This window comes from Dendroctonus ponderosae, unplaced genomic scaffold (assembly GCF_020466585.1).
Source record: "Dendroctonus ponderosae isolate FM_Combo_2020 unplaced genomic scaffold, Dpon_F_20191213v2 Dpon_F_20191213_11, whole genome shotgun sequence".
Taxonomy (NCBI): Eukaryota; Metazoa; Arthropoda; class Insecta; order Coleoptera; family Curculionidae; genus Dendroctonus; species Dendroctonus ponderosae.
In genome coordinates, this window is record NW_026017213.1 from 4,768,201 (window position 1) to 4,790,997 (window position 22,797).

The 22,797-nt window shown below is 44.9% G+C and overlaps 6 protein-coding genes across 16 annotated transcripts in view; 2 read left to right on the top strand and 4 right to left on the bottom strand.

Moving 5' to 3' along the window:
* LOC109545810 (40S ribosomal protein S4) overlaps positions 1–942 on the top strand; it is a gene marked incomplete in the record, with an annotated part of 2,996 nt that extends 2,054 nt beyond the window's left edge. The window contains 1 exon segment of the mRNA XM_048662729.1: positions 749–942. Coding sequence (XP_048518686.1) covers positions 749–872 — 124 coding nt within the window.
* A 251-nt stretch (positions 943–1,193) lies between these two features.
* LOC109534696 (coiled-coil domain-containing protein 6) lies at positions 1,194–4,309 on the bottom strand. 3 transcript variants are annotated; one of them, XM_048662727.1, is made up of 9 exons: positions 4,020–4,309; positions 3,697–3,940; positions 3,472–3,641; positions 3,293–3,416; positions 3,086–3,234; positions 2,867–3,025; positions 2,622–2,812; positions 2,399–2,549; positions 1,194–2,320 (listed from the first exon to the last, which is right to left on the bottom strand). In XM_048662727.1, the coding sequence occupies exons 2-9, from the start codon at positions 3,928–3,930 to the stop codon at positions 2,182–2,184; spliced, it is 1,317 nt and encodes a 438-aa protein (XP_048518684.1). In that variant the 5' UTR covers positions 3,931–3,940; positions 4,020–4,309; the 3' UTR covers positions 1,194–2,181. The 3 variants fall into 3 exon arrangements, with proteins under 3 accessions (XP_048518684.1, XP_048518685.1, XP_019756003.1); XM_048662728.1 differs by having other exon boundaries at positions 1,194–2,308; positions 2,867–3,028; XM_019900444.2 differs by having other exon boundaries at positions 2,867–3,028.
* A 364-nt stretch (positions 4,310–4,673) lies between these two features.
* On the bottom strand, positions 4,674–13,035 carry LOC109534711. 6 transcript variants are annotated; one of them, XM_019900468.2, is made up of 23 exons: positions 12,745–13,035; positions 12,521–12,689; positions 11,939–12,151; positions 11,752–11,883; positions 11,549–11,698; positions 11,248–11,496; positions 11,084–11,190; positions 10,733–11,024; positions 10,408–10,675; positions 10,104–10,348; positions 9,848–10,044; positions 9,640–9,776; positions 9,476–9,585; positions 9,320–9,419; positions 9,163–9,251; positions 8,862–9,106; positions 8,642–8,806; positions 7,839–8,075; positions 7,516–7,775; positions 7,243–7,456; positions 6,959–7,178; positions 6,728–6,896; positions 4,674–5,223 (listed from the first exon to the last, which is right to left on the bottom strand). In XM_019900468.2, the coding sequence occupies exons 2-23, from the start codon at positions 12,665–12,667 to the stop codon at positions 4,802–4,804; spliced, it is 4,368 nt and encodes a 1,455-aa protein (XP_019756027.2). In that variant the 5' UTR covers positions 12,668–12,689; positions 12,745–13,035; the 3' UTR covers positions 4,674–4,801. The 6 variants fall into 6 exon arrangements, with proteins under 6 accessions (XP_019756027.2, XP_019756030.2, XP_019756028.2 ...); XM_019900471.2 differs by having other exon boundaries at positions 10,408–10,636; positions 12,521–12,694; XM_019900469.2 differs by having other exon boundaries at positions 10,408–10,672; positions 12,521–12,694.
* Positions 13,036–13,807: 772 nt separating this feature from the next.
* On the bottom strand, positions 13,808–14,986 carry LOC109534715 (charged multivesicular body protein 1b). The gene is made up of 4 exons (XM_019900476.2): positions 14,794–14,986; positions 14,423–14,686; positions 14,168–14,369; positions 13,808–14,110 (listed from the first exon to the last, which is right to left on the bottom strand). The coding sequence occupies exons 1-4, from the start codon at positions 14,825–14,827 to the stop codon at positions 13,990–13,992; spliced, it is 621 nt and encodes a 206-aa protein (XP_019756035.1). The 5' UTR covers positions 14,828–14,986; the 3' UTR covers positions 13,808–13,989.
* Positions 14,987–15,252: 266 nt separating this feature from the next.
* On the top strand, positions 15,253–17,333 carry LOC109534713 (probable RNA polymerase II nuclear localization protein SLC7A6OS). Its single transcript, XM_019900474.2, has 4 exons — positions 15,253–15,493; positions 15,544–15,911; positions 16,284–16,446; positions 17,067–17,333. Exons 1-4 carry the CDS (start codon positions 15,341–15,343, stop codon positions 17,259–17,261), a joined length of 879 nt encoding a protein of 292 aa, XP_019756033.1. The 5' UTR covers positions 15,253–15,340; the 3' UTR covers positions 17,262–17,333.
* A 604-nt stretch (positions 17,334–17,937) lies between these two features.
* LOC109534695 (zinc finger protein ush) overlaps positions 17,938–22,797 on the bottom strand; it is a 114,308-nt gene continuing 109,448 nt past the window's right edge. For all 4 annotated transcript variants that reach the window (XM_048662596.1, XM_048662594.1, XM_048662595.1 and 1 more), the window contains 6 exons: positions 22,400–22,605; positions 22,160–22,346; positions 21,891–22,097; positions 21,505–21,790; positions 21,139–21,444; positions 17,938–18,843 (listed from right to left, as the gene is read on the bottom strand). In XM_048662596.1, the coding sequence (XP_048518553.1) occupies positions 21,146–21,444; positions 21,505–21,790; positions 21,891–22,097; positions 22,160–22,346; positions 22,400–22,605 (1,185 nt within the window). In that variant the 3' untranslated portion in view covers positions 17,938–18,843; positions 21,139–21,145. The remainder of the gene's footprint in view (positions 18,844–21,138; positions 21,445–21,504; positions 21,791–21,890; positions 22,098–22,159; positions 22,347–22,399; positions 22,606–22,797) is intronic.

The following is a 22,797-nucleotide window of genomic DNA, read 5'->3' on the forward strand; positions in this document are numbered from 1 at the left end:
CAAAAACAATCATTCATATGATGCGTTCTTACGAAACTGAGCCTAATTTGATGACTCGTATTTACCACTACCCATTAACTGATCTTTGATTGCGACTGAAGAGTTTCTACTCGGGAAAACATGAGCGGATTTAACAAGCTTTTCCAATGGGTTTCAGGTAAACGATACGATTCAACTGGAAATTGCCACATCAAAGATTCTGGATTACATCAAGTTCGAATCGGGAAATCTCTGCCAGATAACTGGAGGCAGAAATTTGGGACGCGTGGGAACGGTGGTTAACAGAGAAAGACATCCGGGATCGTTTGATATTGTTCATATCAAAGATGCCAATGAACACGTATTTGCCACCAGGTAAGAACCGAGTAAATTTCGTAAATTTTAACAGTTTTTTAATAGCGTGCATGGAACTGAGTTTTTCGGGCTTTTAGGTCGACCTAAAAGAAATTGGTCCTGGCGTTTCGCAAGCCCAAGTGGTTTGCACCTTCAGAGTTCGCTTCGAGTGCGAACACACCCGAAGAAAACCAATCTTTTTTCCACGGCTGCCTAAAAGCTCGAAAAACGACTCCTATTTTATTGTTTAGCTTTGCAGATGTTGTCGTTTCATCCAAAAAAGACCAATTTTTTTATGAAAAAGCAACAAAAGCATATTTTTGACTCGATTCTGTATCCACATTGTTTTCGGGGTAACCCATTGCTGTAGTAAAATGTGTCCAGCTTGTGACTTATCCACTGTCTTTTTTTGCAGATTAAACAACGTTTTTATAATTGGCAAAGGAAGCAAAGCCTTCGCCTCCCTGCCCAGAGGAAAGGGAGTCAAACTGTCCATTGCCGAAGAGAGGGATAAACGACTGGCGTCAAAAACGCATTAAAAGGACTCGAATAGGTATTAAGAATGTACATAAGCACAAGTAAAAAATAGATTTTAATTTTTTCCGCTCGTCCTCTGCTGCTTTTACGTCATGTACAAATCCAGTACATGCGAGAATCACTTCCTGTGCAGAATGGGCTTTTAGATACGCCACTGTAGGTGCAAGTACAGGTATTTGGTTACGCCATAAGCAAGCACAATTTATTTTGAGTAATCCAGTCAATAAAATGCTTCCAAAGGCGATTTTTCGGGCACGTCGCCACAAAACCATCGCTGGATCTTCCTGTAATTGTCAAGGGCTGGGATGGTTAAAAAACGAGTCAAAGTGTCTATAATATTTATTTAGAACTGAAAAATACTCAATTAACACGAACCCTTTAGGAAAAAGTCCGAGCGCGTAACTTAGCAAATGGTGCAAGAGCACCCCATATAGAAAAAACTTAAAACAACGGTAAATAGTTAACCCTAATAGCTGATCTGTGCGTAACACAATGCATAAAGAGTCTTATTAACAGTAACACGGTTGTCCGGCAAACATTCGGGAGCGTGCAAGGACTAAACTTAACTCAGTTTCGAGCTGTGCAGCGCAAATTAGGTTTTCTTCTTATGTACAAAACAAGCGTAACATGGAGATTAATTGGCCAAAAGTTTGAGGAAATCGTTAGTCTAATATCACTTTAATTAATTTTTTTACAACGCCGATGTCGGCGTTGGTGGCTTTTAAATTGTTTTTATAACTAGCAATATTAACCCCTAAGTATAACTAAAGTACGATAGTATTTCTCGTTTATATGGAAAGGAGAACAATGAATATACAAAGCTGAAGCCAAGGTTATTGCTTAACTAATAGTGAACGAAAATCGGCAGCTTGGCAAGCCATGAAGAGTGATGAAAATCGACATCGATTGAAGAAGTACATTGAACCTTAACATATAGAAAACACACAATATACAGGGCTGAGACTTTCGTGGAAGAAACCCGGGCCTTTGAGGGGCCACCCTGTACACGATCATAAACAGCAAAAGTAGGTACACACACTTTTTCATTTTCTTTTAATAAATTTGAAATATCACAAAGTGTGAACTTGGCAGCGACTTTACAACAGGCCAAGTTACAACGGCCACAGTTTCTCGATTTGCTTATAAGGCTGCAGTCGACGGCTCAAGCCGCAAAGTAGATAGAAAAATGAACGCATAAGTACAGATTAACAAGAAACAGTAGCTGGTAGAAGACTCAGAGGCGCACCATTCCAGCCCGCAAGCCGTATAGAAGAAACAGTGTTTTACCTGACGATACACGCGAAAACGGCCTTAGTCCTTTCCGCCGCTGGTATCCATTGGACTTGCCGGCTGGACTACAGTGCAAACGCCTGAAGACACCACGGGAATCATCCCCGACATGTTTATGCTGGGCGCAGGCACGGCCGGCTTGACGAATCTTTCCGAAGCCCTGCAAATTGTACGAAAGTTTTAACTTGGCGTGTAGGGCGCAACTTGGGCGCTCTCAGGCACACGCCACTCTCAGTACCTGCGGTGGGGCGGCGCTGGCGGGCTTCCTTGGACGCCGTGGGGCAGCGGCGTTTGTCCGCAGGATGGACAGCGGGGCGGCGGCACCCCCGAAGTTCCTGCCAGCAGGGCGTCCGACAGACGCGACGGAGTTTGCATTTGAGAGCTCAGACCTGCACGATGATGAGACTTAATCGGTTAGAAGCATCACTTCCAACAAGCTTGGGACAGACTAGTGCACTAACCGGGGCTCAATGGACGACTGTGAGTAGGAGACGGGTTATATGGAATAGGAGACATCGTGTGCTGTCGCACTCCCATCACTTGCTCGTTGTAGTGTCGCTCCTCCTCCATCTCCAAGGAACTTTCACTTTCCGAGAGGTGCCTGCACAGGGCCTCCCTGCGCTCGACCTCCAGCTGCAGCTTGCGCTGCAGTCTGCACAAAAATCGGCGCTTAGTAGCAGCTCGAGGGCGCTTCCAGCCCAATTACCTGAGGTTCTCCTCTTTGATGTTGCGCTCTTCTTGCACGTAGCGCTGCATCTTCTGTGTGTGCTCCTGCTGGCTGATCGCCAGCGTTTGGCGCAGCCGAGCCACTTCTTGCCGCAAAGTCTGGATGTGGGCGCTCAGATTGGTAGCAGTGTCGCCATTGCTGCTAAACATCCAAAGAAACTGGTTCGATGCAAAGGAAAATGTGAGGAACGGTTCCTACCTAATATCCCTGGGGCTGGCCGGATCGGACACCGGCTGATCCAGCTTGATTTGCAGCATCCGCTTTTCCGTCTCCAGCTTGTCCATTCGCTTCCACAGCTTATTCACCAGAGCCTCCTGTTCTTGCTCCAACGTATTCTCCAGTTCCACCTGGAACGTTGCGAATATTTAAATAAATTAACTAGTCGCTTAGCTGTTTTTTTTTAACCTTTTCCCTCCTCAGCTGCTCCAGGTTGCTCTGCTTGGCCAGCGTCTCCGCCTCCAGTTTTTCGATCTTCCTCATCAGGCGATTGACCAAACACTCCTGCTCTTGTTCCAGAGTCTGCTCCAGCCTGCAAACGCCCCCCATCAGCCCCACTTTGCTAGCAGTTTTAGTTTACCACCTACCGGCACTTCTCTTGCCTTAACTGCGTGAGTTTCCTCGACAGGTCGTTGGTAAGGCATTCTTCCTCCCTCTCGTAATGATGCGCCAGGGACTCTTTCTCCTTTTTGAGGGCTTGGATCTTCTTCAGCAACGTGTTCGAGATGTATTCTTCTTCCTGCTCTGCCTTCGCTTGCTGCGAAAAACCCGGAAATCAATCACCAGGCTTCGACAAACAGCAGGCAACCTACTATGATAACCGAGGCCTTCCGCAAGTCCCTGTTCTCCTCCTGCAGGGCCTTCACCCTCAGCTTGTAGGTCTCCAGCTCCACTTTCAACACCCTGTTCTGCTGCTGCAGGCTTTCGATGCGCTTTTGCAGCTGTTCCCGTGTTATGGGGCTGGGGGGCATCATGATGGGGCCCCCATCGATGCTGCTCGAGTCCGACTCGCTGGCTGAATCTGCCATCGTATACTGGGTGTTCATGCACGGGGCTCTGTAAGAGTTATTGATTCATTTTGACGTGTGGGTGATTCATGGAAATGGAAACGGCTCATTGTGCAGGCTGGACTCACTTCGAATGTGGCGCGATTTCCAAGCGAACAGGGATAGATTGCAAAATGCCGGATAGTCTTGTAGGTATTCCAAGTATTTTCGGGGGCCTGTTGCGAAATGCTACAAGCCAATGGGGATTCGGCGAGTGGCTGCAATGGCTGTGCGTTGTCTCCGGCCTGATTGCTTCCGAATGCTACTGATTCATTTGCTGGGCGGAATTTCCAACAAACATGAAAGCAGATTGTTCACTTTTTTACTTAGGCGAACAACTGTAACTGATGACAGCTGTCACATGTGACGTTCTGGGCAAGGGAGCCAAAGCGGCGTTGCCAGGTCAATGGGCCGAGAAATCCTTAGCTGGTGTAGCTCAGGGCAATTTCGCCCTTTTCCCGACTTTAGTGCGGTTTTTTTCATCCACGCACTCGAGTTTATCAGCAACAAAATCAAACGCCTGAGCGGCTCCACCCTTGACACGGTGCAAATGTGCTAAAACCTCCGAAATTGCAACTGCAGCACATTGAGGAGGGTTTGCCAATTCTGGCAACAACCACCGAGCAAACGTTGATTAATTTCTGCTTAGCCACGGCCGCACTGCATCTGCATCCAGCTACCATGTTGGCAACATTGGGATAGGAACATGGAATTGTGCAGTTGAACGAATAAAACACCCCTCGTACAAGAACTGGGCTATTAAATCAACCTATCTGAACAATACTCCATAGAACTAGAACAGAAATGTATTTGCCTTTGAAATCACTAGCTTTTGCCTTAATAATTAATGGCCATAAATACAGGAATAACATTAATCTGTGTCCATTTTGCGCTTCTTTAATTCAGTTCCATCCGATGGACCTTTGTGGCGAATAATCCGCTTAGACTTCAGATAATTCAACGTGTCCTTATTGGTGGTTAGCTTAGGGAATTGAACCAATGGGGGCTTCGAATTTGGCTGTTCATCTGGTTCGGCCGTCGCTTCATCTAGTTTCTCATCGTCAGTAGTTTTAGTGGGGGAATTTTCAAGCGAAGAATTTTCGCAACCTGAAGAGTTTTCGTGCTCTTCCTCCGCATTGTCGCTCGTGGCTTCGTCCTCCTGACCTCCCTCAGCTTGAGATTGGTTCAAATTGGTCGCATCCATCATTTCAGAGTCTTCAATATCGGTAAACATGTCCTCTTGCTCTCCGTCTGGCCCGGCCTGGTCTGGCTCGGGTCGCTCCACTAACTTGCCTAAACCAAAAATTTATTTAGAACACCCTGTACACGTAAACTTTTCCAAGCGCCCTCGTATTCTGAGCCAGTTCTGCCAACAATGGTGCGAGCACCAATGCTTAAGTTGGCGACAGTGCGTTTCAAGGCTACCCCAGATTACGAAAAAAATCAATACCTCCCGGCATTGATTATCGCATTTAGGGTGTGGGGTGGGGGAATAATGCGCGGTAGAGTTGAAAGGTACCCAAATGCGATTTTCAATGCTTGGGTTGGTAGCAGTGCGTTTAAAAGTCGCAGTAATCGCAAGCTAAAACATTTATTTGGAGTACCTGCCGGCATTAAATAGCTTACTAATTAATTAATCAATAAACATTTCATGCGCTCAACCCCGCAACTTTCTGAAGAAATATTTAAATTTGCTTGGAAAGTACAACCAACCACAGTAAAGGATTTAACTTGCGCAACTGCCTCGAATAAACCATTGCCATACTAGTTATTAATTGCATTCAAAATTGCAAATTAAACAAAAGTTAGCATACGAATATTGCCCCTGTTGGCAACACTGAATTTCAAGGTCACTCCACTGAACAAAAATTAACGGTGGTGGCGAAGAAAATATTACACGGCGAGGCGAAAAACAGCCGCAAACCGATCTATGAGTGAATGAAATTAATAAATTCAGAAAAGTACAAAGACCAGAAGCGGTTTTCCATACAACATAATCAAGTAAACAGCTTTCTGGGTCACGCCTATACCGGGACGCGTTTAAAAATACGCTATTTTCAATGAGCAACTCTTACAACAAAATACGGGGGAAGCTTCGAAATTAGTTCAAATAGGGCATTTAACATTTATACAAGGTGTACCAATCAGGCGGATAAGTAAGTTACGTAAATAAATAGTTCCATAAAACAACGCTTTCGCTGGATGTGTACAGGGTGTTTCAGATAATTGTGGCAGGGCATTAATATTTTTTTTAGTTCATATGAAGCTACGCCCGAAGTTTTTTTAAAGCCCGTTTGGTATTCTGGGCCTTCAATATTGAATCTTTAATTTCCCTGTTACCTTCCGTCATTTCCGGAAGATGATTCTATCATGAGTTCGATCATTTTTGCGCGATTTTCAAAATCAAGTGGTCATTTTAGAGGCCGTTCAATCTTCTAGGACTTCCAGGTTTGGGTCTTCGAAAGTTCATTAGTCTTCCGACATTTCAAGAATATGTTAATCGAAAAGCGCACGATTTTCCTTGATTGCTTCGAAACTTTTTAACTTTTCGCCCGATTTTCAATGTCAAAATGCCATTTCAGCTTTCTGGCCAAGAATTCAAGAATTTTCACGGTTCCTTTTATACACTTCATAAACTCAAACGACCATTTCAACGACTTTAATTGCTTAATGTGAATTCGGCTCGATAAAGATACTTTCACATTCTGCCCATCTTGAAAAATCGTTGTTCAATCATTATGGTTTTCCAATTAAAAACAAGGAAAAACGAACTAATATTGTGTGCTTCTCCACTTACCATTTAAGGTGGGCAGGGCGATTTCTGGTAAACCGTTAACATCCGTGCCATCTTCGATCATCAGTTCTTTGAGCAAGTTGCAAATATCTTCACGCTTTTTAGTAACAATGATTTCGTCGAACCATTTATCAATTGTCTTGATTGGGATGTTGTAGTCCGTGATCGGGTCCTGAAGCGACCGAAACTGTTAATAACACCGCGCAACTAAACCACGGAAAAGGGGCAAATTACCTTGAAAAATTGCTCCACATACTGCAGCACATACAAGCCGCAGTCGGTAAAGTTGGTCTGTTGGGGCACTTTGCAGCAGGACCCCTTAATTGCGTCCTTATTAAACACTCTGTCCGAATCCATTTTCACTTTATATTCACAGGTTAGATAGTCTCTTAAGGTGGCGACGACTCGAGCCCGACTAGGGCCTGCTAGGGAGTCGAAGATTAATATACAGGGCCTAAAATTTCAAAAATTGTTGAAGAACTGTTTAATTGACTACTACCAAAGTTTCGATTACTCACTGTTTAATTGGCGGTCGGGCCGTCTTTCCTTTTGATGACGCCACAGGAGCTGCAGCTGCTAAAGCAGCTGCAGCGGCTGCAATTGAAGCTGCAGCAGCAGCGGCCGCGGACTCTTCAGAATCATCCGAATCCATATCGGAATCCTCGCTCTCGGCTTCATCTTTGTCACTCAGCAGTAGATCATCGCATGGAATGGTGGCATCCTTCTTCACTTCTGCAACGAGTAAACATTGTACCGAAGCTGCCCAGTCGAATACCCCAAAACGGCCGTACCAAGAGTCGGTTTCGCCTTTGATTGTTTGGGCTTTGGCTTGGCTCTGGGCTCCGGATTGTACGGTTTCCCATCAAACGTCTGCGGGCCTCGCATCCCAGGGAAACAGATAATGGCCAAGAACCAATGGGCGTTCTCATTAATTGGCACGATAATAAAGTCCTTATCAAACAAGTTAATACGCTTGGTCCAGTTCTTCACTCTCCAGTGTCGCTTCTCGGCGGCGGTCAAACTAGGGTCAGTTTCATACGGATGAGATTTCCTGCAATTAACAAAACATCCCTTAGCAAGTGAACACAAACCAACTGGCAGACTTGGGACGTACTTGGCTGCTTTGGTGGCCTTTGTGGTCAGTCTCTTGTAGAAAAATGTCGAAAAAACATGCACTTTCTCCTGCTGCTCTTCAGGCAGGTTTTCCCACAGGTATTTCAGATAGAAGTCAATTATTTTGTCGTTGAGAAACTGATCAACTGCCAAACAAACATAGTCTTCAGTATTGATGCTAAGCCTGCCCTGGCCCTCTTTCGGGTACATCAGGATCTGCTTGATCTCGCTGAATGACCTGAAACAAACCATATCAAACCTTTGCAGTTTGTGGGCAATCGGGAAAACGTGAAAAAGCTCTTACTGGTGCCCATTCTCATAATCCACAGTCATTTTTGTAAAAACTATAAATGTAACATGTTGAAATCGGACGCATAACCTAGAAAGCCCATTAGCAATCAGTGCCGCCAATCTGGGTAACTGACAAGAATTTTACAGTCGCAAACTTTGACAACGCTGCCTAGAGGGCCGCATTAATCAACAGAGATTTTATCGAAAAATTTCAAGAAATCATAGAATAGACAAGGGATAAAGAAGAGAAGTAAATAATAAAAACAAATTTCGCTTTTTGGAAGTTTTTCCTTAAAGCACACTTAAAATAAAGCAGTAATTGTAATTCTTGTGGATCTTGGGGCCAATTTTGAATGGTTGTTCTCCCAACTGGTGTTTATGAATAATTCGCCGTTTTTCGGGGTAAAACTACTTTATTTTTAGCGCACTTCAAGGAAAAATCAGCGAGCATAATAAAAATTACCACTTTAAAAGACGAACATCCCAAATCACGAAAAACAAACAATCACTTACCCGATGGCAGCAGAGTTCGACTCTTTAGGACAGGCTTTGATCAGGATATTGTTGGCCTCTTTCGCCGTTAGCTCCTCGAGCACGTTGAACGGAGCGACTCCATACAGCTGATCGAAAATGGTCTTCTGTTCTTCAATGGCATCGTCGGGCAACAGAGTGATTTTCCTGCAACAACCCGGTAACATCGCAAACTGCCCCAATTCCCCAACTCCACACTCACCTGAATGAATCATCAGTCTCCTCGGTGGGATCAAAATACAGGCCACTTTCTTTGGTCATTTCAAGAATGGAGCGAATCAACGGAGCCGCACCCCCGTTGATGTAGTAGAAGAGCACGGGAAGAACCTTGTTGTAACAGATCAGCACTTTGACGATGTCGCCGCGATCAATTCGCACTGTTTTGTATTCGGTCTTGTTGCCCACCACTGGAGCCTTGATAATGACGCACTTTGACTCCAAAATCACCTGAAAAGCCGCAAGTATCAAAGCAAAGGCATGGGGAAATTTACTAGACTACTTACATCGCCGCAGGGGATAAAGCGATGCGATCCTATGCGAACAGTGCGACATTTCATGTGCAGTTTTACGGCATTCAATGGTTCCACTGACACTGAAAGTTTATAAAAAAGGGGCAAAGTCTGGTTAACTGAAACCAACACACCACAGAAAATTACTTACATTTTCTAACATGCTTCTTGATCTCTGTCAATGAGGGTTCTTTAGTGACGGGCGAAATCGATATGGAGGCGCCCAGCTTGGTGAGCAGCTGCTCACTCACCTGAAATTTCCAAAACATCAGTCTAGTCAACCACAAACACCCTGTAAAAGTCTCACAGATTTTGTCGGCTTCTTTTCATCGCCTTCCTCATCGGAAATGATCACCACCGATTCTTCGGGCTGCTTCACTTTGATTGGGCGCCTCTTGATAGGCGGCATTTTCGGGGCTGCAACACAAAACTTTCCTAACATCCCGATTTGAGGCTGATTGGCCAGTTTACCTGAGTCAGATTTTTCTGGTGAGTTGATGAATTGCTCAGATGCATGGTTGGACGAATCGCGCGATGGCGAATCATTTGTGTCATTCTTATCGATGGTTTCGATTGCCTTCACGTTGTCTGGTAGCTTGCGGTTGCATCTGGAACAAGCGGACAGGCACTTCAAAAATACTGATACTTCCGATAGAGTTTAGGAGAACCCAAAACTTACCTTCTACATTTGTTGAAATCCTCTCCAGTGTAGCCGCAAGCGGAACATACAGCCAGCTTTCCCGGAATGAGCTTGGGAAGTTCTGGGGGCAGATGCTCAAGTTGGGCCGTCACCAAATCCTGTACCGACTGCTTGAATCCGGCGATGCTTTCCTCTTGATTTGGGGCCGGTTGCACGCAGTCCTCCTGCTGCTCCTCCTTCAAAAAACGAAAAAACTTGAAACCTCCCCAGTGGAATAAAAGGGGATGGCGCCTACCTCATTTCCATAGCCCAAACTCGACACGTTCCCCACAGTGACGATGTAGTTGATGCCATTTGTGTTGGCTTCGGTCACCTGAATGTTTGTTTCTTGGGTGAACGGCACATTGACCTGTTCCAAGATTTCTTGGATTGTGCAGGCTTCCTTCGGCAGTGTGAATGTTATCAGTCGCTGCTCGCCGTTCTCAAGCAGCACCAGCATTCTAATCGAGTCGGAAAATTCCTCACACGCTGGAGTAGTTTCTGGAACAGTATGGATCGGATGAACAAACCTTGTCCACCTTTTGAGTCCACTTACTTACCTTGGAACATTCCAATGATCTGCTGAATTTGGCTTGAAGGGATGTAGGAGGGCAGCGGCTGAGGCTGGCGCGGTTTGCTTGGACTGGGCGGCGTAATCAAGTAGTTAATTTGCGATTTTCGGCTATTGTTTAGAGCCCGCGACTGGTTTTGTGGCAGCGAAGTCTGCTGCTGCTGCTCAGGATGATTGTTTGTGGGGCGCGCAGTCATCTGCGGCATTTCTGGATGTGGCTGTTGTGACAGATGGTGCATTAACTGTTGCTGCTGCTGCTTAAAAAACCACATTTATTCCCTAATCGGCGCCTTTATTCCCGCCTATTGCCTCACCTGATTGCCAAACCGTGCCCCTGGGGGGCTCTGCGAATACCGCGGTGGGGGATGAGGGATCGGTGGCGCATCAGTTGATCCAAAGCCGTATTGAGGCTTCCTTGGGCGCACCGGCACGCCACTGGCTTGGGACGACGCCCTGGCGGTTTTTTGCGCTAGATCTGAGTCAAAAGCTTGCACGGGCTTGGCCCGCCCGGGTTGGGCCTGGCAAATCGCCTTTTCCAGCGTGTTTTCAATGGCGCTTCTTTGCGACATTTGGCTGGCCGGAGTCACTTTGATGTTGCTGGGCAATCTGGAAAGAAGCAATGAATCAATCGGTCCTGCGGTCCTCCACTGGGGAGTGAGTCTTACTTGGATAAGATTGGGATCTGCAGCTGGCGCTGCTCGAGCATTTTCTTGTAGTTTACCAGCTGGCCTGGCGAGCTGTTCATTGCCGGATCGTGATCATCAAGCTCATCCTGCAACCGAACGGGTGCATTGTAATTTGGAAAATTCCAGATATTTATCAAAACTACCTCGTCCAAACCATTGGGTCCAAGCAGCTGCTGGCGCTGCTGCTGCTGAAAGTCGCGAAAAGTCTTCGCAGAACTGTTGGTACTTTGGGGCTGCATTAGATGAGCGCTAGGCGGCGGCTGATCAGAGCCGGCTGGGTGTTGCATTTGGAGCTTCTGATGCAAACTGCCCAGCTGTCTGAGCATTTGCTGCTGATTTTTCGCCTGCGCTTGGTTCAAGGTAGTGGGCAGTCGCACACTTTGCTGCGGCATCTAACCAGACGCAACATAAATACAACTTTTGTATGCAACAAACCGAACTTACTTGGGGCCGGTTGGGGGGCGTCAGCATCCGCTGGCGCATGAGACTGGAGCCCGCTGGGCGCGACGCCAAGTTATTGGGTCGGGGCATTCGTAGTTGCAGCGGCACCGCCTGTCTTTCTACTGTCGACGTATCAGGGGGCGGTCGCTGCACCTGCAACCCCAATAGTGCCAAAAAAGTCCTAGAAATTAACTTGCAGCCCTTACCTGGCCCACATCGTGCCTAGGGGGCCGAATGGTCAGCACTGGTCTGGGAGGCCGGTTTGCCTGCGGGCGATTAGCGCCCATTTGATGATTCAGCACTAGCGCCTGAGAGTGACCGGCTGCTTGCATGGAAGCCTGCACAAAATCGCATTTGGCAACCAAACTTCACTTATGCCAAGCAAGTAGTTACCTGATCAACGGCCGAATCTCCCGATTGCTCGCTGTTCGTTTCCATATAGAAGATCTGCTGCTGGTTGCTCATGTTGGGGTTGTGGATAATGCCGAATTGTTGCTGATGTTGCTGGGGGCTCGATTGGTAGCTGCGGCCCTGATCAACTACTACTCCCTGGATCTGCTGGGGAGAACCGTTCAATACCATCACCTGGTTGGTGGAGAGAACTAACTGGAAAATCACAGAAAAACCGGGATTTTAGGGCAAAACGTGGCAATCATGGTTTTATTCGGTTCAAAAGTCAAGCTGATGAAAACATCGACAAGATTTGGGCGTCAATAAAAATGTAGTTGAGTTTCCAAGAGAGATATAGAGCTATAAATGACCAAGAAGTAGATGGCATGCTCTCTACGCTAACTGGATAATAGAAATGCAACACAAATGCAGCACCAACTACTGCCAAACTATTGAAATTTCCCTTCCACAGTCTTCTAGTACCTACTCTAAACATGCATTCGTTGCCCAGTAGGGTCCAGCAAGGGCTCACCCTTAAACAGGGGCTTAAAACAACAATTCCTAAACCAGACCAGACTACCTTACCCTTTGCGATTGCAATTGCGGGCTGTCTTCAGCTAAGATGTACCTAACTTGGGGCCCTCGATTATCCGCAGGATTACCATTAAAGAATTGAGAAGACGGCTCTGAATTCGAATCGTTTTTGCCCAATACCTGGAAGTATTGTGCCATTCTAAAGTGGGGCTATTGCATTCTAACCTAGAACATTGAGGTGTAGTCCTATGGGGGCGCTGAATCGGTCGACGTACCTCTGGGGCGTTGGAGAGTGCAATAAAGAACGGTTTCTCACTGACGGTCCCCTGAAATGCCTTCGGATGAAGGTGATGTGTAATGGTGAACAATGGCGGACAGTGGAAGGTTCAGTGGAAAACAGCGAACTGTGTCCAGTCTTTAGCAGTAGCACTTGCGAAAACGATGGGAAACAAAAGCCGAATGCTCACTGAACAGGAAAACACTAGGAAGACGCGAATTTTTTCACACAAAACCACTCCAAATGATTCTCAATGCTTAGCAGACACAGAGTGCATTGGGTTTGCCATTAGCAGTGTTGCCATTAGTTGAACCACAGTTTCCTCCAGTACCTCACTACAAATTACTTCAAGCACTGGACCCCATTGAAAAAATTCGAAAATTACTTAATCGATCCAGGACTTAAACTTCAAGGAAAGAATCGGGAAAAATGCAAAAACCAGCGGTAAACATGACGTTCAAGGGCCAGCAAAATCGAGGAAACTAATCCGACGATCCTAAAGTGGCAACCTGGTGGTTAACACTGCGCTGTTGCCGCGTCTGGTAACCACCGCCGGAAACATTTGCAGACCGGCGGCGGGAAATTCAAACTTCTGCGGCCCGCCAATCGCGTGCCGCGTTGTTGCCACGTGCGTGCAGCAGCCGACCCTATTGGCCCGGGTTTATTTACACATTGCCAAGGCAACAGAGGTAGTCGACCTGCCATTGGTGGACAATTCAAAAAGTTTCCCACCCAAATTGGACTCTGCTGGATATCCGGCAGGAGTTTGAGTGATTTTTTGAAAAAATGACGCGTTGAGGCTCTGGAAGCCTGGGTGAAGTCAACCAGTGCCATGAAAGGAGTGCTACGCGTTTTTTTGCAAAACGATGCTTTGTTTACGTGCCATAACCTGAAAATATGTCGTGGGAAAAGGGAAGTCTGGCAACATGATGGGGAGTTTTCGGAAATTGTCCCACTTTCTGTATGTAGAAACTCATTGATCCGGATGACTGGATTTTTAGTGTCTCCAATTTTCAAGCCGACTTAGTGTGCGTTAAACGAGTTAAATAAAACACAAAAAAAAACGTCAAACATATTTTTAATGCCATTATAAACTTTACAACCCTAACAACTAGACTGTACGTTATTCCATGCGAAGAGGCGAATAGCGGGAAAAATAAAACCTATATTATATCACATGTCCACGTTTAATAGGCTGCACTGGACAAAGGCTTCCGGCCTGAAAATACCCTTATAAATGAACTTATTCGGTTTGTCGTAATTTAGCCAATCGCTGAGTGAGTTCGTCCTGCTCTTGGGACACCTGGGTGCTGCTAATGCTGCTCCCTTGCGGCCCCTCGGGCAGCTCCATATTCAGCTCCAGGCTGGAACAGAAAGTCTTAGAATTGCCCCCTTTTAGGCCCCAGGAAATTGCCTCCTACCCAGCCTCATCTGCCACTTGTTGCATCAGCGAATCCACATCGTTTTGCGGTATCAAAGTGGTAGTGGTTTGGGCCATTGTGTTCTCCAGCACGTCGGTTTGAACTCCCAAGTCCTCAAACTGCTGCTCGAACTTATCCATCACGTTCGATATCTTTTCCAGATTCATGCTTCGCATTGCGGCATCCATAGCGTTCACTACACCTGGAAAAAGCGAAAATTGGGGCTTAAGGAAACAACGCAGGAACAATACGAACCTGCCATAGAATTGGTGACTTTCCTTGTAGTCACTGCACTTTGCACTTTGCTGGCAACCGCGTCCACTCGTGCGGACATTCGCAGATAATTCAGCGATTGGTTCTTCTGCCTGATGGCATTTTCTGCGTGTATTCGAGCCACTTCCATGTTGCCTTTCTGGATCGCTTGCTTCGTTTTCGCCTTCTCCTGCTTCTCCTCTTTTTCGCATCGCTTCGACTGTCTTTCCAAGTCCTTGACCGCGAACTTTAAGTTGAATAGGTGTTCTGGAAAAGGCTGGTTAAGGAAATTGCTCCAAGGCAAAATCAAACTGGGGCCCCGGCTTCGAAATACACAAGGGTGTCTTTTGACTTGATGGCTTGTTAAAGGATACTTTCCATTGCGGACTGTGACATCTCGTTCCCCATGACTAATACAACAGACACGTTATCTAAAAATCTGAACAAACTACCAAAAATAGCCAAAAACCAGCAAAATAAGCACCCTAATAATCACAATAAATGTTTTCTAGAGTGACAGTGACGGCGTTTTTAAACTATGACTCATTGTCAGTTGCACCAACGCCTGCAAGGGATTTTTCATTTTTTTATTTGGACGCCCTGGCTGCGGGAACCAAGTTAGGCGCCCTGAAACTCCAAGGAACCTCCACATACTAACCCCCAGTTTCTCCTCCAAGAGATACTAGTATGTAACTATTCCATTGGAACCCAAAAGGCCACCTCTCCAAACAAAGAAGCAACAGGACTCTCTGAGATTGGCAGCATTCCTCCCCATATAGCTCATAGAGCATAAATGTCACTAACCACCTTGTACGGTAATACGTGTTTGAAATGTTGGCCACCCTGGTAACCACAGACACACTCTGTCATCTGTCAGAAATTACGCACTTGTTCTATGCTCACTAACCACAAAATACCAAAATGGCTGCCGTTGTTCGAATTAAACGCCGTTTGGACGAAGATCCTCTCGAAACGTTGGTTTTAAATTGCAAAAGGCGAAAAACCAACGGCAGTGATGAAGCACAGCAGCAGGATTTGTCAGCAGTGCTGCGATTGGCTGGGACGTCGCAGAAGGTGATTGATTCAAAGGTAGCGGAGCCCTGTTTGACAATTGTCTGTTACAGGAGGAGAATATCGAGACTTTGCTGCGTAAGCATCGGCTGCCCGACAGAAACGAGCTGAAGGAACAGTATAAGAAGCACCCCGTGAACATAAGTGCGAAAAATCGATGTGATTCACAGGAGGCGTCGAAGAACAGTCGGTACAAGGTGGTGAACTGCTTCAGAAGACAGCTCGTCGACCAAGAGACAAGCCCAGAACTAGCGGTTGAGGGCAGTAGCAGCTCAGAAGTGACGGTTTTCGATATAGAGACTGAAACCAGTCGGCCCCCCGTGGAGGCAAATGCGGAGCCAGCAGAGGCCCGTTATGTGTACGACTTCTACTACACAAGTTCGGATGATTTTGGCGAAGCCGATATTCAAGACTCTGTTAGGTTAGTATGGGATAGTCCCTGCGTAATGAATTTTCTGTATTACTAAACCCATTACCCATGTCCTCCGCAATATTTAACTAAAGCTTAGTGTGTTTTAGTTCTGTCTTACTGTAATAGTTACTATTGTTATGATTAGTCTTTACTGCAAAGAGCCCCTCCCCCGGCATTTTTATACTTATTGTTCAGGGGACATTGAATTCAATTAAATTTAATTAATCCATAATAGTCGCTTTCATTTGGTTCACATCCTTCGATTCCTCATTGAACATCTCACTTTATTCTACGGCTAAACTGGACTGTGTGGTGGGTATGGGAAAAGTCGGTGGTAAGTTGATCGGCCCTCAAAACACAGTTTAAATTTTCTGCTTACAGTATCCATAGACTAAATGATCCCGTGGAGTTCGGCGCTGCTGAAGATTACGACCTGGTTGATGATGCCTCTGATGAAGACACTGATGATTCGAATGCGGAGAACAATTGGAAGAACGATTATCCCGAGGACGATGAATTCGATAGTATCAATGAGGAAGATATGGTGAGTGGCAATCCAGCCCTTTTTCCTTTATTTGAGTTTAAGGGTGCTTGGGGGTTCGGCGATTATCGAGAAATGAATGGCAAACTGTTACGAGTACGCGCGGTTCTACCATTTTCTTGCTGGCTAGACAAACATTCTTGTTATTGACGATTATGTCGCCCTCACCGCTCCGAAAGCGATGCAAAAAATCCTAAATATCTCCAAAGCTGTTAAAAAAACGTGTTTTTTTCGCCTTCGGACTGAACTGGCTGAGATGGGGAAATGTTTGAACAGTGGGTCGACTTGTTCAAGCTGATTCAATAGCTGCAAAACAGTAATTGCGTGAAAGTGAGCCTATTTGGGGTTTTATGGAACTTTGAGCACGGCTCAGTGCCCATAAGAGCCTGCAGTTCATTTTTGGCTGATGTTCCGTAAATCATTGGAAGCTTTGCTTTTGCCAAACAAACCCACTCACTTGGATTAGTGTGATTCATATGGAACCCCTATAAGACAAAATTGATCACTTTTTGTGACACAAATCGAACTGAATGGATGGAACAAACATTCACGATTTTCTGTAAATTTGTCTCACCCTAATCAAGATATGTGGATAGAATCTTAAACCAATTAGACTTTTGAAGGTTCAAGCTGCGAATAAACTGAACGAAGACGTGCTCTCAAGCGACTCAGGCGAAGAGAACTTCGTGTACAGCCAGGACGAACTGCTCTATGGGAAAGAGTATGCCCGATTTAAAGCCAAGCACCAGGACGTGAAGCCTACAGGAATGAGCAACGATTTTTACTACGGCGACATTGACAAAGATGAACAGATTTAGTGAAGTGTTTTTCAATTTTTATAAGTTAGTAGTTTGTAGGATTTTGTTGGAATTTACCAGAATTTGAAGGAATGTGTTTTTTGCGAGGCCCTATCTAGTGGTTGATCCCAACCCAACCTAGTGGTTGATCAAGCAAATCGACATGCCTTGCATAGGCCCCCTTTATGTATGGGGCGGTTATGCAAATCATTATGCAAAAATGCACGAAACTTGCGATCAATACACCTAAACCCAAGTTCAGCAAAAGTTCCGTTCAGCAAAAGGATACAAGATTCCGCAGATGTTTGCCTTAGAGTTATTGATAACGAGAGTTTTTCGCTACATAAACAACCCATTGAACGCGTGGTTTTCTTGTGTGCGTCGCATTGGATTTATAGCCTAGTTCCGTCTAGTAATTCACATAATTGGACTCATAAGTGAAAAATGTATGCAAAACGAGGCATGCATCATGAAAAATGCAAATATCGGGGGCAATTTCCCGGGCCTTGAATGCGCTTGATATGAAAAGGTTGCTTTTTTCCAGGCCGACAATCGCTCGAAATCGGTACTTTTTTCACGCACACATATTTTTATCTCGGAATAAATGGACGGGATTAATGCCACTTGAATCTGATCATGTGCCAGATTTATGGCCGTTAAGGCACGATATATTCGAGACGCAAACACAAAGGGCGCGTTTACAAATAAATAATTTATTGTCTCCAAGAACGGTAATCATCACTGCAGTAGTGCCAAGAACCTAAAGGCGCTTCAGATGGCCCTCACAGCTATATTAGTAGTAGATCTATTTTACATCTATCGAGAGATATAATAATAATAATAATAACCATACGCAAAAACGACTAAAAGCCTATTTGTAACAGAATCCAACCGATCAAACTCTCCATTGTAGAGGAAATGAATGCTTTGGCTTATTTCGTATTTATCAATTTCGGTTAGTCAACTCACTAAAACTAGACAAATCAATAAAAATCTAACTTTATACAAAACAAATCTTACGCTATACCAGTTTTATACATTATATATACCTGATTATACATTAAATAACACGGGTTACTAGCTGCTAGAAGCAGAACCAATAAACACATTGGACAGAGAAGATTAATTGCAAACTATCCTGCTTTTAGCCTGTTCAGATTCACGTCTTTAACACAAACCAAACGAGACCGTTCGCAAGAACATATACAGGGCGGTTTTTCACCTACCAACTACCTTAAACCTACTATTGCCATACCTCGAAGCTGGTCAAGCTTGGAATGTTATTTCTTCCAAACCTCACTCACTCCCTGTATAGCACACTAGCCACTTTTGGCTCACCCTGTATTTAAAACAGTGCTCGTTTGCTCTAAATTTTCGTATACTTAATGACAACTAGTCTAGGTCTAGTGCAACCTTTTCCTGGCCACCCTGTATATGAAGCAATAATCCGAGTTTTTTCTTTGTCTAAGATCACTGTGCACTGACTGTTTTTTTCTTCTTTAAATGATGCACGCTTTCAAATGGTTGATTGTATCGAGCCCAACATTCACTCGTCCAGTACAGGGTGGTTCAAATGTAGGTCGGGTCTTTGGAATTTCCATAGCTGCAACAATGTGAATGTTTTAAAAGTCTGAAAAATCCCGGTAAATGTGCGATGGGAGCGAAAATTTCGGTTTTGTCTCAATATTTGCACGAAATACTGGTTCTTTTGCCTTTCCTGAGAGCCCCATTGGAGTTTAATCATTATTTATGTCAAATTTTCGTGTCGACTAGGGATTATTTCAGCCGCTTGACAACGTCGCAAACGGTGGCCCTATCTGCCTAAAATATATTAGTCAAACGGCAGTTTATAAAAAAACCACTAAATGCTTCTATCGACTCCAAAAATGGTTCAAAATGCTGGAAAGAGCCATTTTTTCCAAACTCAGAGCATGACTTTGTACTTTGTAGTGCGAAAATCGGCCAATTCGGGTCAATGTTTTTCGAATTAAAACTTTCAGAATTTTGGCAAAATAAAGGTTTTTTGGGACAATTTTAGGAATTTCTCAACCCCGCAAAAGATGCAGTTTTAGCATCTAAACTAGGTTTATAAAAAAATTGCCCATAATAGAAAAAATAAATTATTCGTTAAAGCAAAATTCAATTTGTAAAATGTTCAAGTATTTCCAAAAGCAAAATGATTTACCGATTATCCAGATGTGGTTCAAAATGCGGAAGAAATAAGTTTTTTGCCCCACTAAAAGGATGACTTGTAGTGTAGAAGCCGCCAATTCGGGATGTTTTTGGAATAAAAAGTTTAAACATTTTGCCAGAACAAATTAAAAAAAGGTTTTCGGGGTATTTTTAAAACGTGCAACGCCGCAAAAGGGGTACAAAAATGGCCCATAATGGGAAAAATAAATCACTAGTGAAAACAACATTAAATTTGGAAAACGTTCAAGTATTTCCAGCGGAAGAAAATTCGCTGTATTAAGAGCATGACTTTGCTCCCTGAAAGCCAGAAGCGTCCTTTATTTAAATAAAACTTGTCTTTTGCAAAAATTTATAAACCAAATTGCAAAGGTTGTTCAGATAATTTGAGGATCTTGGCAACGCCGCAAATGCATCTAAAGTAGAGTTATCGAAAGACAGTTCATAGATAACTTGTACCAATAACCAGATGCGGAAAAAAATCAGTTTAAGGACGACAATGGTTTTTTTACCACACTAAGAGCATGACTTTGTACTCTGAAGGCCGGTCGATATTTTCCGCATGAAAACTTTCAACATATTGTCAAAACCAAAAATTTTAGTTTTATCAATTTAAACGTGATGAGTTTTTGGGGTAATTTCAGGAATATGGCATCGTCGCAAAAGCATCAAAAAATAATAAATCCAGCAAATGTTAATATATTTTCAGCGGACAATTTTTTTTGCGCCCTAAAAGCCAGCCAATTGGCATCGAAGAAACCTTCCATTTTCCTTTCATTTTTATGTGGTTTGGATTTGATTATTAAATCATATTATTTGCGAAAAGATGTAATAGAAAACAAATTTTCAAAGTTGTGCTGTTTAAGGCAGCAGAAAATTTTTCGGCACTGAGAGCATGGCATTGCGCCCCAAAAGCATTATCAATAAAAACATTAGGTGTGTAAAACATCAAGTGTGGAGTGTTTTAGGGATAATTTCGGGAACTTGACAATGCCGCAAAGAGTAACATTTGAACCAGATCTATAGAAAAAAATGAAACATTGCACACAAAAGCAAATTAAATTGCGCAAATGCTCAGATATATCAAGCAGAGGGATTTTCGTCACGCTGAGAGCATGACTTTGGTCCCAAAAAACCGAGCAATTTCCGTCGTTTTTTTAATTAAATTAATTTCAATTAAAATCTGCAATTGTTTGCAAAAACAGAAACGGTAAAAATTGCGGCATTATCAATGAAAAAACCATGTTTTAAAGTGTTATAGAGATAAGTTCAGGAAGTTGGCAACGTCGCCAAGCACAACATACACATTGGTTTATCAGTGGAGAAATAATTGATGTAAATATCCATATTTCTCAAACAAATATCGTTTCTTGACCACAGTGAGAGCATGACTGGAAATACCAGCTGGCAACATCGCAGCGAGAAATGCGGCTTTTTGAGTTTTTCGAGCTTTAGGGTAAATTTTAGCAAAAAAATGAAACCGATGCAGGTCAGTTCAAGCGTGTGTTTGCTTCTACTTCTTTAGAGGTTAGGAAGTTTTATCTCGATTTTGGGCTACTTAGTGCAAGATAGATCTTGCGGCAAGGTTCAACTCTTGCTGAGATTTAAGATGTTTTAAGCCTAGAAGACCCAATGTGTTGCTTCCGCGGTTTTAGAGGTTATGATTGAGTTAACCTCCAAAATGTTCGTTCATGGGAGGAACACTCACCTAACTATTATAAGACTGAAGTCTCCGCCGTTCTCGGGGCGGTGTTGTTGTTGTTATTGGCGCTGGAGATTTCGCCTGCATGACTTTGGCAGTAGAACTTCTTGTGGGCGATAAACGACGTGGGATAGTTGAAGGAAATGTCGCACGACTTGCAATAATGCGCCCCCGGCTTGGTCACCTCCTGCATAATCTCCTCATCCAGCGTCTTGGAAATTTTCGGAGTAGTCGAGGTCTCCGGTTCCTCTTTGATGGTGGCCCCATCCGCCGCATCGATGATCACCTCCGGTTCCATCGCCTCCTTTTTGACTTTGATCAGGAGGCATTGCTGTTAGTTTTGCGCGTTTTACGCCCCCTGATTGCACTCACTTATGATTTCGTCGTCGTCCTCCAGCTGGGGCAGCCCCCTATGCGTCCGCTCCTCCCCATTGCTCATCTCCTCCTGGTCGTGCACCAGTTTGATGTGCCGCACCACGTTCGCCTTGTAAGGCGAGCTGTAGGGACATTGAGGGCAAAGGTGGTGGGGGTCCGGCCGCGGGTCTGATATGTTGGGGGGAGGAGCGCCCTCATCGGTGGGCAGACTGGGCGCGATTGCCACCTCCATTCCACTTGTCCCCGAATCGTCTTCCAGTATGTATGCGATGTATTTTTCTTCCTGGAATTCCAGGCACCGGGTTTTTGTGTGGACTTTACTTTAAGAACACTGGTAAGGTCTGGGGAGAGCGTCCTCCAGTGCTCTGGGAGATGGTAGTTACCTGTAGGTCGGGCGACCTCTTGTCGAAGTGCATCCTAATGTGGGTCTTCATGCCCCTCAAAGTGTTGCCCTTGTACTTGCAAATGGTGCATCGATATGCTTTGACGCCCGTGTGCGTTTCCATGTGGCGCTGCGCTGCGCTGGCAGTTGCGCTGATGATGTCGCAGCAGGGGCACTTCCATCCGGCTACTGCGGAGTGGGCGACGCACTGCAACCGCCACATAAAAGGCTCCTTATACTGGATAACTGGATTTTGTCTAAACCCCTCACCTGATGGCCCGGCTCGAGAATCCCCCGGCATTTGCCGCAACGTTTCGGCTCGCGCTCAGTCTCGTTGCGCTTCAGGCAGTAGTACTGCTGGTGGGCGTTGAGGTTGTCTGGCGACGTGAACTTGATGCCACACGCCAGGCAGATGAGCTGCTGGTACTGGGCGGCTGGACTGGTGGTGCCTCCGCTCCTAAACCACGCCCTAGTAAGCCCCGCCCTACGCAAACCCCACCACAAGCTCACCTGGGGCTAACCGGTGGGCTGCCGCTGGTCTTTGAAGCGTCATCTTCCGTCGGCCGGGCGAAGCAGTAATGCTTCTTGTGCACCAGGTAGTTCTCATGCTTGCAAAAGACAATGTTGCACTCCTTGCACTTGGACACGCCCTGTTTGACGATCACCTGCGGCATCACTGGAGGCAGCGGTGCCAAGTCGCTCAGCCGCATCTGGAGCTGCAACCAACCCGAACCAATCAATGGGATTGGAGTGTTTTTGTTTTTTTTACAAACTTCTTTTTGGGTATTTTGCCTCAAAAATTTTTGTCTTTAAAAATTAGTAGAGAAATTAATTTGAAAAATTACCTTGACGTTTCGATAGCTATTTTCTGCTATCGTTATCAAAAGAACCTAAATGAACCTAAAAAA